This window comes from Semicossyphus pulcher, unplaced genomic scaffold (genome assembly GCF_022749685.1).
Source record: "Semicossyphus pulcher isolate SPU_LCO1_2020_fin unplaced genomic scaffold, fSemPul1.0.p SCAF_2, whole genome shotgun sequence".
Classification (NCBI taxonomy): domain Eukaryota; kingdom Metazoa; phylum Chordata; class Actinopteri; order Labriformes; family Labridae; genus Semicossyphus; species Semicossyphus pulcher.
This window is the reverse complement of record NW_027211693.1, coordinates 7,830,526-7,845,044: the sequence shown is the minus strand read 5'-3', so window position 1 is coordinate 7,845,044 and position 14,519 is coordinate 7,830,526. Positions and strand designations below refer to the sequence as shown.

The 14,519-nt window shown below is 42.1% G+C and overlaps 1 protein-coding gene across 1 annotated transcript in view; it reads left to right on the top strand.

Annotated features, from left to right (window-relative positions):
- Window positions 1–789: 789 nt before the first annotated feature.
- Window positions 790–14,519, top strand: part of afg2a (AFG2 AAA ATPase homolog A) — a 118,438-nt gene continuing 104,708 nt past the window's right edge. Inside the window, exons 1-10 of the mRNA XM_069669883.1 lie at window positions 790–987; window positions 2,134–2,258; window positions 2,363–2,520; window positions 3,366–3,424; window positions 3,937–4,599; window positions 4,832–4,961; window positions 5,278–5,334; window positions 5,706–5,829; window positions 7,360–7,461; window positions 7,585–7,738. Of these exons, the coding sequence (XP_069525984.1) occupies window positions 813–987; window positions 2,134–2,258; window positions 2,363–2,520; window positions 3,366–3,424; window positions 3,937–4,599; window positions 4,832–4,961; window positions 5,278–5,334; window positions 5,706–5,829; window positions 7,360–7,461; window positions 7,585–7,738 (1,747 nt within the window). The 5' untranslated portion in view covers window positions 790–812. The remainder of the gene's footprint in view (window positions 988–2,133; window positions 2,259–2,362; window positions 2,521–3,365; window positions 3,425–3,936; window positions 4,600–4,831; window positions 4,962–5,277; window positions 5,335–5,705; window positions 5,830–7,359; window positions 7,462–7,584; window positions 7,739–14,519) is intronic.

Here is a 14,519-nt window from a genome sequence, read left to right as displayed (position 1 = left end):
ACGGTTACGTAAAAGTCCGCCCTGGAAGTTGCATAAATACCGTAATGCTCTGTTAAAAAGCTCCAAGACCAGCATGACACAAAACAGCACGGTCTTTGGCCGTATGATGACGAACTCCGTCCACACAATACTTAATTTAGTGTGTTACATTTAAACGGAGGATTGCTAGCGTTAACCTTGGCTATAAAATGTTATTAAGGGGCTTGGGTTAAATTCGGCTGACAAATTTGCCAGCTAAGCCTTTAAACCAACTAAATATTATCTCATACAACCTACCTACAGTTTTCCCTGCAGCTCGTTGGCACACGGTCTTCAGGGTGTCATCTGGTGCAAAGAAGCTAACAGTAAATCAAAATATCATTTGTAAACGATGAAAAACCGCTGCTTTACATATAATATATATGCCGAAGCAAACTCTGCATCTTCACAATGTTTGTCGTTCCTTTAAACATATTAGATTTTTTTTTCTAATGCTGGTAACACAGAAAATCTAAATTATATAATTTTCCTATGACATTTTGTATTAGCTTTGCAATGCCAGATTTAGCTCTTAAAATGATCCCTTTTCTTATTAAAATCAAAATTTCCACCTTTTCTAGTCCTCGTTTAGTTTAAAATCTCTTAGATTATAAGATGATACCATAAGAAAGTTCCAATAAATACAGTAAATAATACAGAAAAATGGAAGTCACTGAGTCGAGGATTTACGGTGAAGAGAGGCGGGACTAAACTTTAACCAGGAAGTTTACAACACCGCTCCGTGTTTACACATGTTTGCAAGTTCACGTGGGGAAGATTTTCACATTTAAAAAATGTCTTCAAAGAAAAATAAAAGCAAGTCGAAAAAGTCAAGTGACGGGGACAGCTCACTCTTACTGAAGGAGGGCTCAAATGACTCCTCCAACCTGCAAACATCCGGCCACGAAGGAGGAAGCTGCAAAAGTTTAAACTGCAACTCATTCACTGTCATCGATTTCATTGACAAAGGTAAGACTTGAGGTGAAGGTGATAGGCTGCACAAACTCTGACACGTCTTTCAGTTTTAGCGTATGCAAACGTGTTTGGTAAACAGACCAATCTGCAGACTGAAGGTGGATGCCATGGTGCTTGTTGCATTCCGTGATGCTGCTGGAGGCTGAGATGCTGTTCTAAGTGAATTGTTTCACCTGTCCATTTCTGCACGAAACTACAGAGACACGGTTTTCATACACTTGTTTTTGTACTCAACCAGATCGCACTTAAAATGAGACACTGATTGGGACCAAGGTGGCTTTCAGCTCAGATGCTATTTAAATGTGTACATCCATATTGGGTACCAGACAAAACATGTGCATGTCTTTTTAGGATGAAAATACCTGTCTTTTTGAATTGGCCAATTCAGATTGCTGAAGCATCAAATTAACCTCAGTTAAATGTTTTAATTGAAAGAGAACTGAGGATTTTGTCCTACATCACTTACATTTGAATTGCATTCGAAAGAAATCACTTATGGACTGCTGTTTTAAGAACTGGCAAAACGTCTGTGTGTCCCCTAAAGTGGAAAGTCAGCACAGCATTATTTAAACATGTCATTGTCCTACTGTTTACAGAAAACACTGTCGACACATCCATCTACCATCGAGCTATCTGGTCAATGGTTTGGCCTGCTTAACTTCAAAACTTTAAGCTTTCTCTGAAACCATTTTCTCCCACTAGAGATCATCTGCTGTGTGCATAAAACACACCAACCACCAATCAAATGCTTGTAAAAGTTAGAATCCTACCTGCATCAGAGCATTTGTTTGATTGCCTACAACTATTGCAAGGTAGTTAGTTTGTGAAATTGTGAAATTGGTGGTTTGTATATTTTTTAGATGGTGGACAAAATAGTTTTACAGAAACTTGTAATAATGTTTCATTTTAAAGGTATACGATTATAGCTTCATTTTGACCTACTCAGTGATACATGATTTAGTTAGCACTGTAGTACCGTCTGGAGGAGTAGCAGCATTAAAACCACAACAAATTCAACAAGTAAAATTCCCCAGAATTAGTATAAACTTTGGATACCTTAAACATCTGCAAACACTTTTATCAAGTGAACATTTTTTTACATTGTGATTTAACTTCATATTTATTTTCATATCCTCACAGCTGATGACAAAACACCAAAATGTTGCAGATCCACTTTAGCCCAACTGAGCCTCAATTCAATGAAGTCAGCCAGCGTTTGCATCGGGAGACCAGTCCTACTGACGAGTCCAACTGGACAACAAGAGGTCTCTTCTTCCCTCCTTCTCTTCTCTTCGGTTTGGATGTCACATATTTAGATGTTCTGTTCTCCTTTCTGACCTGCCTTTCTTAAAAATAATGTCTCTCACAGGTGTGTTTAGGATGGCCGGTTGCATCTTTTCCTGGTGGAAAAGTTGGTCTTCAGAAATGTGCTCTGAATAACCTCAGAGTGAAGTCAGGGGACGAGGTGACTCTGCAGCCACTGACAGGTCCTGTGCTGCAGGCTGAGGAGGTGGTTCTCTACAACAGGTAACACCCACGTGCTTGTCCATATTATACACTTTTAGATATCATATCCATACAGTTATTTACTTTACACTACAGTAGAGTTGTTACACTCAGTCAGTAGATTATCGGGTACATCTGGCTAAAACTAATGCAGTTTAATGCAACAGTAGTGCTATAAAGTTAAAAGTTATGATGAAAAGAGCTTAAAATTCAGTTTATTTTAAATGCTGTTGTTTGTATTCCTGTTGAATTGTGTTGTTTTTTACTGAGAGCTTTTTCTAACATTATCCAACCCCATTTAAAAATAAGGTCACACTAAATAATACTTAAATAGTACCCTTATTTAACTGTGTTACTTTGCTTAGCAATATCACACACAATAAATAAATACAAACTGCTTTCCCATTTTAATTTTGAACATCTGTAGACCGAATATAAATCCTAATTTAAATAGCTGATGGAGTGATATTTGTTAAAGTCACTGTAATAACATACTTGGGTATCAAAAGTCATCTTACACAGATCACAAATGCATTCTATCTAAGGCAGAGGCTGCCATCTGCTGGCCATACATGTTAACTGCAGCTAAAATGCTGAAAAATATATGATCAATATTAAGTAATGTCCTGATGTTATGAATCCATACATAATGTCATAATCTTCTATTTTTAATTTTGACATTGATAATTTTATGTTATGTTATGTGTTATATATGTTTAATTCTTCAATGGGATGCTGCTCCTATAAAAAGATTTTACAGGAGATTTGTTTAATGTCAGTTATTTATAATATTTGACCGGTTATATAAAGAAGGACACAGAGAGGTGTCTTTAGTTGGTTGTCAAATATATTTTTCTTTTCTCAAGGTCAAAGGATGAGACTTTAGAGACAGATGAGTTCAAGAACTTCTTCCTGAGGTCTCTGGGTAAGTCAGTCTCTTCTGTACATGTTCATTGGCACATCAGTTTACGACATTTATATGCAGGGGTTGTGAAAATACAATGATTAGAATATGTATGAAGCTTTTTCTGTTTAATTAGGTTAACTGTATTCAGTTGGGAACATGCTACAGTCTTCTGTCGTAAGTTACTGGCCGTGACCAACATCAAGGCTTAATTTAGTTTTTGCCATAACAAAAGTTAATGAGTGTGTTGTTTGTATTTCCTCATCAAAACTTAATTAACAACAGACAAAAATCAAAACCAGTGGTTTGTGAATGGATTTAGAATATTTTGCTGAATATATTCAGTCATTTGATATTTCGTATAAACCGTTACTAACTGTATCCATGCACTCCAAGACCTGCACATCCACCTAATGTGGCATTAAACAATCCTGTTTCCTGGATTTGACTTGCTTTCTGTGTTTGTATCAATGTCTAGACTGCACTGATTCCTTTGGTTGAATAACTTGACTGCTTTGTTTGTTTTGTGTCAGACGGTAACATCATTCTGCCAGGAAATGTCATCTCCCTGACCTACTTTGGCCGCTCATGCAGTCTCCGAGTCGAGACCATAAGAGGGGAGGACGGTGTCACCCTCCAGAGACCGTCTCCTCCCCCAGGACTGGGCCCTGACACAGAGGAGTCCTGTCTAACGAACTCCGTGCTGGGCTCTACGTCAGCTGACCTCTCTCTGCAGCTCAGTTTGCTCACTGTGGACGACAACAACGCTGATGGGACACCCAGCACGCCTGGAGAGCCCGGGCCTGCAGCCAGCACCCCGCGCCGACCAGCCCACCTCCCCTCTCTCTCCTCACCCACTGCACCCTGCACCCCTCCTTCCTACAACTCCCAGAATCCTCCTCCACAAGGGTCAGCAGATGATGCTGTCAATCTGGAGGACTCACTCAGTTCAGAGCCGGAACAGAAAATCCACACAGCTCCCCCTGGTGGTGCACTGAGTACTGACAGCTTCTACTGCCTCTCTTGCTCAACAAAAGTCAGCTTTAGAGGCAGCGCGGGGCAGGAGGAGCCGGATGCAGAAGCTAAAAGGTCAAAGGTCACATACAGCATGATTGGCGGGCTCAGCAGCCAGTTGGATGTCATCAGGGAGACAATTGAGCTTCCTCTGAAACACCCAGAGTTGTTCTCCAATTATGGTAAATGAATGCCATTCCACATGCACACATTAGACTTTAAAACAGTAACATTTTGCCACATCATCACCATGACGATCTCATTATTATTATTATTATTATTACAACTTCATAACTTTATATGTTTTTTGCACACCTGAAAGGCAGAAAGGCCTACATTTAGTGAGCGATGGTTTGATACACTTTCAATTTAACATAAAAATAAAGATCTAACTGGAAACTGTTTTCTCTGCAGGGATCCCCCCTCCCCGAGGAGTACTTCTGTATGGTCCCCCTGGTACAGGAAAGACTATGATTGGCCGAGCCATAGCCAATGAAGTTGGAGCTCACATGACGGTGATCAACGGCCCAGAGATCATGAGCAAGTACGATCATGGTGCTCCAAAACTTATTTTTTCTGTCCAAGCGTGACATAATGATAAGGGGCAGGGCAGTATAGTTAGTATGTGTTACAGTATTATAATTCATATAATCCACACGTGATCTGAGGTCACAATTAATTCCTTGCTTTCTGTTTTTGTACTTGTGTTATTTTTGTTTTTTGTTTGAACTCCCATGTTAAGCAGCCTTGGGTTTCTTGAAAGGCGCTATATAAATCTAAGTTATTATTATTATTATTATTATTGTAATTAAGTAGTAGTTAAATTTACTTCAAGAGGTATGTGTTTTATGTCTTTGCAGATTCTATGGTGAAACAGAAGCGAGGCTGAGACAGATTTTCACCGAAGCATCTCAGAGGTAAACATTTTTCTATTAATGTCAAACACTGAATTTTTCATTATTTTCCATCTCTCTTGAAATGTGTAATTTTTATTTCTTTTGAAATATATGTAATTGGGTTTTATTATATTCATTTTTTTTGTCAATTAATATAAGTACTCATGGTAACTACTATACACCAATAATCATAACAAGTAACGAAAAATCACAGCCTGAAATCAAACATCAAACACATTTAACCAAAGACAGCTAATGAGATTATAATTTAATGCTCTTCTTAGGTAGAATAGTATGTCATTTTCAGCTTTTGATTTAGGCCCTTATCATTTTTAAACACATGTTGTCGATTGTTAGTGTGTAATAATTGTCATGTAACCTTTGATTTACAGACAACCTGCGATAATCTTTATTGACGAGCTGGATGCTTTGTGTCCGAAGCGAGAGGGAGCGCAGAATGAGGTGGAGAAACGAGTCGTTGCCTCTTTACTGACTCTGATGGATGGGATTGGTTCGGTACGTTTTTTTTTTTACCCTTTAACCATCATACATCCAAACAGGTTGTTAAGATAAAAGCCATTTCAATTAAAGTGTCCTCGGCCAGCTGTTAGCGGCCGATAGCAGTGCACAGTGGGTCTGGTTCTGCTCGAGGTTTCTGCCTGTTAAAAGATTTTCCTCCCAGCTGCTGACAAGTGCCTGCTCATTGATGGATTAATGTTGGTTTTCTGTGTATAATATTACAAAGAGGACAGTCTGGACCTGCTCTATATGTTGCCTGTCACGAGATAACTGTGTTGTAATTCTGCATTATATAAATACAAATTGATTGATTGATTAAAAGAATAGATTTTTGCTTTAATAGCACTTGCAATTTGACCACAAGTTGAAGTGTTACAACACTCCTGTAAATGCTGTGATTTCTTTAAGTCAGTTTACATACACATAATAGTGTAGTTTCATAGTTTGCAATTCAAGTGAAGGTGGAAACTAGAAATCCAAGCCCGACAGAGTTGTGGCTGAAAATAGGAGAAAAATGCATTTAAAGCTCGGCCGCTGCCTGCATCACGTAATGGACAGAACCTCCTTATTCCATCAACCAACAGTCTTTTCTATCAGTATAATAATAAGAGGTCTGTTTTACATTGAGCAACAAATGCTTGGTCAGTATACATTATGAGTGCAGCAGAACGTGGCTCTGTCGGGAAGCGTCCTCATTGGAAATGCAGACTGTCATGCAGAAACCATCTCTGCGTGCTGGACGCCCTTCAGACACTGTGGGTTGTGCCTCTGGGGTGTTGTTTGTCCTCTAAGCTCTCTGCTCTGTCAGTGCCTGATGAGAAAAAGGATTATCCCCCCCCCCCATCCACACACACACACAACCCCACAGTGGGAGCATGGGAAACAAATCACCTCAGGTTGCCATGACTTGTCAATTTGGCATAACTTTATCAGCAGTCAAGTACATCTCCATGTGCCCAGGCAGAAGAGAGAGCCCTCATTGTGATCGGGGATATAACACAGATACACCAGCTGATCCAAGGTCATCAGCACTATTGGTGTGTTGAATGTGCACAGAGCACGTCCTGCACCTCACATTCTTGTTGGAGTATAGATTATGTGTGTTTCAATGGTCTCTGCGGTATTGAAGATGGTAAAAAAAGTCTCATCTTGCAGGCAGACTACCCCGAGAAACGCACAAATGCAGGAGCAGACCTTGGTCAAACATTTCGTGAGGCTTTGAAAACCAACCGGATAGAGTTACAGATGCATGGTCATGAAGTAAAACACAACACTGTTTGACTTGGCTCCTAGAGAGCTGATTATTGATGACTCAAAGCAACAATTTGCATGTAATTCCTGGTGTGTATCTCAGCCAGAGCTGCACATTTGGCTGTGGTAGTTTGACTACATAAGAAAACATATCTGATTAAAGAAAACAAAAGTACACATACTATTCATACACTATGTTTGTTTTAAGCAGCTCTATACTATTTAACAACATCATCGCTCCAAAAAGACATCTCTTCTCTTCTCCGGTCCTTCCAGGAGGGTCACTCAGGTCAGCTGTTGGTCCTGGGGGCCACAAACCGGCCCCATGCGCTCGACCCTGCCCTGCGCCGACCAGGACGCTTCGACAAGGAGCTGGAGGTGAGTCCTGCCTCATGCTGTTGTAAATCAGTCTCATAAAAATCATTGGCCTAAAATATCAACATTTGAGGATATTTGCAGCCTGATCGTTGATAATCTAGTCTATTGATTTTCTGATGGCAGGTGGGAGTTCCTGGTGCTGTGGAGCGTGCAGATATTTTGCAGAGGCAGCTGAGTTTTGTTCCGTGCAGTGCCACCGCCGAGGAGGTGACGCAGCTGGCCGACACCGCTCATGGATACGTCGGAGCCGACCTTGCAGCTGTTTGTAAAGAAGCAGGCAAGTAAATACTGTCCTACGGTTAGGTAGAAAGTTAAAGTGCTAAAGTGTTAAAGTTACCTAACAGTTCGCCAATTTTCAACCTCAGTCCTATCATGCTATTATGGGGAGCTAATGCCATAATGGTAGGAAAAAATGCAATTTCGCTCTGTGCCTTTGGAGGACGCTATCCTATTCTCCAATCGGCCCTCGAAAACCTCCACCAGATGACGCATTTTACGTAGTCAGGCCAGGGAGCTTGCTAAACCTTACTTCCTCAATCTCGGACGCCTGCCTCCGATGTCATGTTTCGTTCAAAATCGTCAGGTTTGAAATGTAGACTGCAGACCTGAAGATTTTTTAGACGATCCACCGGTATATCCTCGTCATATTTCGGTCTCTGTGCCGCTCTGAGCCGTTGCCTGCAGTGAAACAGTATTATTTCACTCGAGCGTCTCTCACTCGTTCCTTTCAGAGGGAGGGGCGCAATGCACGCTGGGTGTTGTAGGAATGAAGAATGGGCGAAACAAGCTGTTTGTACAACTTTCTCCACAGCTATGGCGCCAATTTAAAATATTACTGCTTCTATCGATTACAGAGAACACCAGCTTTGACTGACAGTGGCTTTTTCCAGGGACGAACTGCTCCTTTAAGGCAAAATAAAGACCAGGATTTTTGTTATATACATTTCATTGCACATGACATTTAGTATCTTTAAAAGAAACTCATTTAATACAATGATGCTTAAGAAATGCCTTTAATCAACTTCATCTGAGTTTGAGTTTGTTAGGCTGAGACAAATGTCAATGGTAGAAATGCAGCTTGGATTGTGTTGAACTCCTAAAAATCTAGATCCTAAAAATGTTAACTGAAACCAACGACCTTCACAAATACTCCTTTCTTTATTTTGATTTCCTTTTTGCTCTCCCTGAAACCAACATCATTTGGGAAACCAAAACAAAGTCGCACATGGCAGCCATCCCAAAAATGCTCGCCATCTTTAAGTGGTTCGGTTTGCCTCGTGGGCTCAGGCATCCGACCTCCAAACAAATAGCATATGGACAACACTTTGTTATTGAGATTAGGTACGTTTGACCCTCACCGCTGCTTGTAATGCTTTGCCCAAACCACAATTCCTACTGACTTACTTCCTCCTAAATTAGTCTTTAACAGTTTTAGATGTTTTCTTGGAGTGTCTGACATGCCTGCAGCCCTTTTGAACACAGAGGGCAACCATCCTTTGAAATGTGCCAAAGAGGAAGTTGGGAGTTTCTGTGGTTTTCAGCTCCCAGTAAGAGAAACCACCACAACCACCACTTGTTGTGAAATTCCTGTGCCCCCTCACCCCTAATGCCACAAACCGATCCACCTCACATCCCCAGGACAAGCGGACTGGCTTTTATACAGCATGTGTCTATCTGAACGTGCTTGATTGTGTGTGTGTGTGTGTGTGTGATCATACGAGCACATGCACGTTTGTTTTTGTGTGTGAGACCCCGTGTGCCTCCTGGGTGGTCTCAGAGCCCGGGGTACGTGGCGTATTGCATTTCCAGCTGAGGAGGGAGCAGGGGCTGCTGTGCGGAAGCACTCCGGCGAAGAGCGTGATTTACTGTCCGCAGAGGACCAGACGTGACTGGCAGTGTTTTCTGAAAAACCTCCTCACGTCCCGGAGGGAGACAACAACCTCCCCAACCCCGCTAGACTCTGCTCGCTTCCCCCAAAAATCTCCCAAACCAAATCACAAGACAAACACAAGCCCTCCCAAGTACACCGCAGTGCAACTAACAGATTCAGAAGGCATTTACAACTTTGTTCTATCTTTATTTCCACCTCTCAGCTCCTCTTTCAGTCTTGAAATAAAGTGCAAATTACATGCAAACTAGAATATAAATACAGCTCAGATCTCCTGGCATTTTAAACTACAAGGTTCACTTGTACTCTGACTTTAGCAAACGATAAATCGCTATCTAGCAAATGACTATCCTATATTATTCATGTAGATATTACATACAGTATATATTCAACTCGCTGAACAAGACAATGAAGCATCTTAACAACCGTTTGGGAGCATCGTAAAGTGAATATTCTTACATGATACATTTCTTTGCCTCAGAAGTGTCTCTAGCATAATTAGTATTTCAGGGAAGAGGCTCATACGGTAACTTTCAACCATCCATACATCTGTCGTCTATACTGCCTTTCTGTGCAGGGTAGCAGGGGGGCTGGAGCCTATCCAAGCTGTCATTGGGTGAGAGGCGGGGTACTCCCTGGACTGATGGCCAGTCAATCACAGGGCTGACCCTTAGAGACAGACAAGCTTTCACGCTCACATTCACACCTACGGGCAATTTTAGAGTCACCAATGAACCGAACGAGCATGTGTTTGGACTGTGGGAGGAGGCCGGAGTACTCTGAGGGAAGCCATGCACAGGGAGAACATGCAAACTCCACACAGAAAGGCCCCCTACGTCTGAACTGAGGCTTGGCCATTTTCGAAATGTTGGATTTTAACAACTGGTATTGTTTCAGTTGAAATCACCACACGTGACTCCTTTTACAGAAAGGTCATCATTTGATGTAGCGTGGAAAAACTGCAGGGTGTGAAGCAAAGATGGAAAGATGATAAATTAGGTTTGACAGTGCCAAAGGCCAATTCATGTGCATTTGTTTGAGATCAACCTCGGATCCCATCAGCTAGTCTGACGACGATATAGCCTCTGGGGACAACGGTGAACATGTCGGGCGTGTAGCTGGCGGTTAGCTGCATTGTTTACAGAAAAAGAAACCGTGTTTCTTCTGATTTACTTTAATTAACGGGTCTTACCTTTGTCAAAATTTAACATCATGGTGCAGATTTGTAAACAGTAAAAATGAAGCTTTGTCAGGTCTATCTCCAAGAGGAAAAAACTACTTTTAAAATGCTCGTTTGTTGAACGGAGGTCGGATCGATCTGATGCATTGGAGGAAGTTGGGAAATCTGAACGCTGTATTTATCTCAAGTTGAACTTTTGATCTAGAACAGATTGTTAGCTGTTAGCATGCAGATGTCTGTTTATAGAGATTAATTAGAAGTTAAATCATCATCAGATGACACTGATGGGAGCCGGATGTCATTACGGCACATTATGTTCCGCCTGCTTTTGCTCTCCACGCGTTTTTTCCTGCATACGCTGCAGCCTGCTGATACCTGATTGGTCAATATCACTCGGACTACAAGCGTAGTTCAAGCGGAAACCACAACACTTGCCGTCCCTGAAATCCACGTCCCTGCCTACAGATTCTACGTTTCTATGCAGAATCTGTAAATAGAGATTAGTTTGAGATTAACTTATTGCTAAGGAGGACCTACCCAACAAGAGTCCATATTTGACAAACTAACATTGCTTGGATCAACATTGACACACACACACACACACACACACAGAGAGACACACAAACATACCCACAAGCTGATATCTGTTTTTTCCTTCTCTGCTTTCATTGAAAGGAACAAAAGCCAAAGAGGCACAAAAACACATCAAGTAGGAACTGCAGTTGTTTCCTTCTGCTGCTCAGGTAACAATGAGCTGCTGGGGGAACGTACCCTCCGACGCACCACTTCCTGAAAAATAAAAATGTGGGGGACAATATTGCGACGGCCGCGACACGCTAGGGTCACGCACAAGATCCTCACCTCGCACAGCTGCAGAGAAACACGCGCACACACATTTATGACTCTATTTTCGATGCACGCACACGCAAGAAGCACATCCTGCCTTCAGTACAGCACCAACCTGCTTATAGAACAGAGTATTTAAATCAGCTCTTCATCGAGGCAGAGGAAAGGCCGAGCGGCTTCTTCTTCTGTGTGTGTGTTTTTCTCTTTGTTTGTGTGTACACAAGAATGGATGGAAATCTTGATGTCATTAGGGAAGTTTTTGTTTGTCCAGTCCGAGTTGCGCCGAGCCCCAGAAACAACTCCTTGCCGACAGATGTGTTATATAATCAGCACCTAATTACAGTTGATCACGGATCAGCCCGTTTGGAGCGTAACGTAAGGCAACAGCACACTTATACCGGATCTTTTCGTCTATTACATCGAGGTCATCCGAAATCCCTTTTAAGCCTCCGCTGAGTGCACAAATTATTAGTCAGATCTGCTCTTTACATCATGTGCACCGACCGAGGGGCTCCAGGTTGAACGCTGTGATCAAATAATGAAAGGGAGGATTATAAAGCTGGAGGGAAAAACAGTTTGGCTCGGCCTCATCCTTTCATATGTCCCTTTGCTGTATGTTTCTTGGCTGTAAAACTAACAAATAGAAATCCGAGAGGATTTGGAGGAAAGATCCCCGGCGAGAGGTCATTGTTCATTGATTGATTTTGGCTATTTTTCCTGAGAAGACTTACTGGAGGGTTTTAATGACAGGAAAAACCAACGTAAGGGGCTTCAGCAAGAGATTGGACAGGTAGAGAAGGGTATCATACACAATGGGGGGATCGGATGTCTTACCTGAGGTATAAATTAGTATGCTGTTTGTTTCACGGCCTCATAATGTTTGATAAAGGTAAAGCTGCGGTACGATATATATTGTGTGCACCAGAACAATAAAAAAGATAAGTATAAGCTGCGTTACAGTACAAGTATCTCTTCATTTGTTGATATACAATGCCAGTGATGCCTCCCTTCTCATTGCTGCAGGAGTAAAGGTCAGATACACTACAGCTGAACTGTTGTGTGACACTAAATGAGGACCTCTAGTGGACACATGTTGTACTGCTTTGGAGGGAAACAGCCAAGCTCGGCTGCAACCAGTGAATATGGATAGACTGACCTCCATTTAAATTCTGAATTCATAACCTGCTCAGGATTGCGACTCAAACTCCTCTGGAAGACTAAACCACACATCTCTGTACATCTCTTTCAGCTGACCTTCTCTCACCCTCCCTCCTCTGGACTTCTATCTCACGTTTTGTGTCTGAAGTAGACGTGGCTTTCATTATTGTTTCTCACAGGGCGACAGATTTATGTACACATTCAGATGATCTGCTGGACTGTGTTAGTCACAGCAGAAAAATGTACAGCCACGCACGCCAGAAACTCTGTCAGAAAAGAAATAGGGTTTCCGTTGTGTCTGATGTAGCGCCTAGTTCCGTCTCTCTGACTGGGCCGGCTGTGTGTCAGCACGCATGCAGTCACTGGACATGCTGACACAGATAGAGTCATTGAAGAAGTCCCAGGTTATACTGCTGCACCAAACTCCACGTCTGAACCACAGTCTAATTCTGCTGCTTTTCACCTACAAGAAGGTTTCATATTTGATAAATTACAAAGAAATTTGACTGTTAAAGTTATAATCTCGGATATCTCAGTTTTGTTCTCTTTGGCGGCAGTGTTGCATGTGTGACGTCCACGGTCGGCTCCGGTTGTAACTCTTGATTTTCCTGGCTGACGGTCGCTTTCCTTTTCAGACTGTTTGCTTCATCTGAGCGTCGAATTTGTTTCTTTTTCTTTGGATTTTCACTTATTGTTGAAGTTGTATCTGTAGTCATCCATCTTTTCTTTGTTTGTTCAGCCATAGAAGATTACTGTTTACTCGCAACACTTGCAGAGAGCGGAAAAGCAGCCGCTTAGCTCCGCCTACCCTCTCCGGCAGACCAACCACTGCTGGCTGATGGAAAACGCGTCACTAACTGGGCGCCACTTGTGATTTTTTTCCACGAAAGTCGCACCAGACACCAAGTCCGTAATTCTGCAAATGCAAAGGCTTTCATCAGTGGGCCATAGGCTCAATCATTTTGTTACCTCATTCGGCGATAGATAGAGACTTAACAGACTTTTATTGACATGAAAATCTTCGAGCTTGACCTCCTGTAGGGGTCACAGGCCAAGAAGATCCAAAAGTGTGGTGGTTCATGTTCAATTTATTTTAGAAAGACATTTTAGAAAGGCAAAGCCACAGCTGCCTGTTACACAACTTGTGAGTGTGTTGTGTGTACTGGGTTTAGAGCTCTGTTTAAGAAGGAAACGGATAAATTAGGTGATTGGCTTCTGAAAGTGCAGAGAGAGCCAACAGAAAGTGTTGTATTTTCATGTTTGCACAAGATCTCTGAGCAGATTTCCTCTGATAAAACCACACAGATTTCTCCTGATCTTATTTCCCCAAACATTTCATTGACCTTGTTCCCGGCTCAGCGCCGATTATAAAAACCAGCTCTTTATAACGAATCCCTCGAGGTGTTTTGTGTGGTATTGGAAGCTATCATGCGGTCTCGTGGAGCCTCGCAGACTCCGGGCGTCTCTCAGTCGTCCTGTTGGCGTTCGACTGATCCCGGTGCGAGCAGATGACTCATTTCCACAGTCTAAACAGTGCAAATTGTGTGTGTGAGGGTGCGCGTTTGTTCTAGTACGTTTTATGCGTGCTTGTTTGGTTTGTGCCACATCCGGACGCACTGTTTACAAGCCTCTATAAACAGGGGAAGCCCACTGGAACAAAAAAAAGGGCCAGTAAAATTGATTATGTGGAATAATAAACACACAACTCTGCACTTTGTCAGCCGAAAGCTTTTCGGTTTGCTTCTGATTTGACAGCAAAGATCAGGCTCGATAATTCACATCCACTTCTCCGACCGAGATCAAACTGTGCAAAGTGTTTCAGCTTACACACTTCAGACCAAACCTAAATACTTACGACACTGTGGAGAAAGAAAAACAGCGTCGCAAATGAGCCGCGCGTTGTGTGTTTGACATAAATTCTGCTGAAGGAGACGAAATGGGCCAAACACTGCTGAATGCTCACTGGTGTTTACAGCGGCAGCCTCT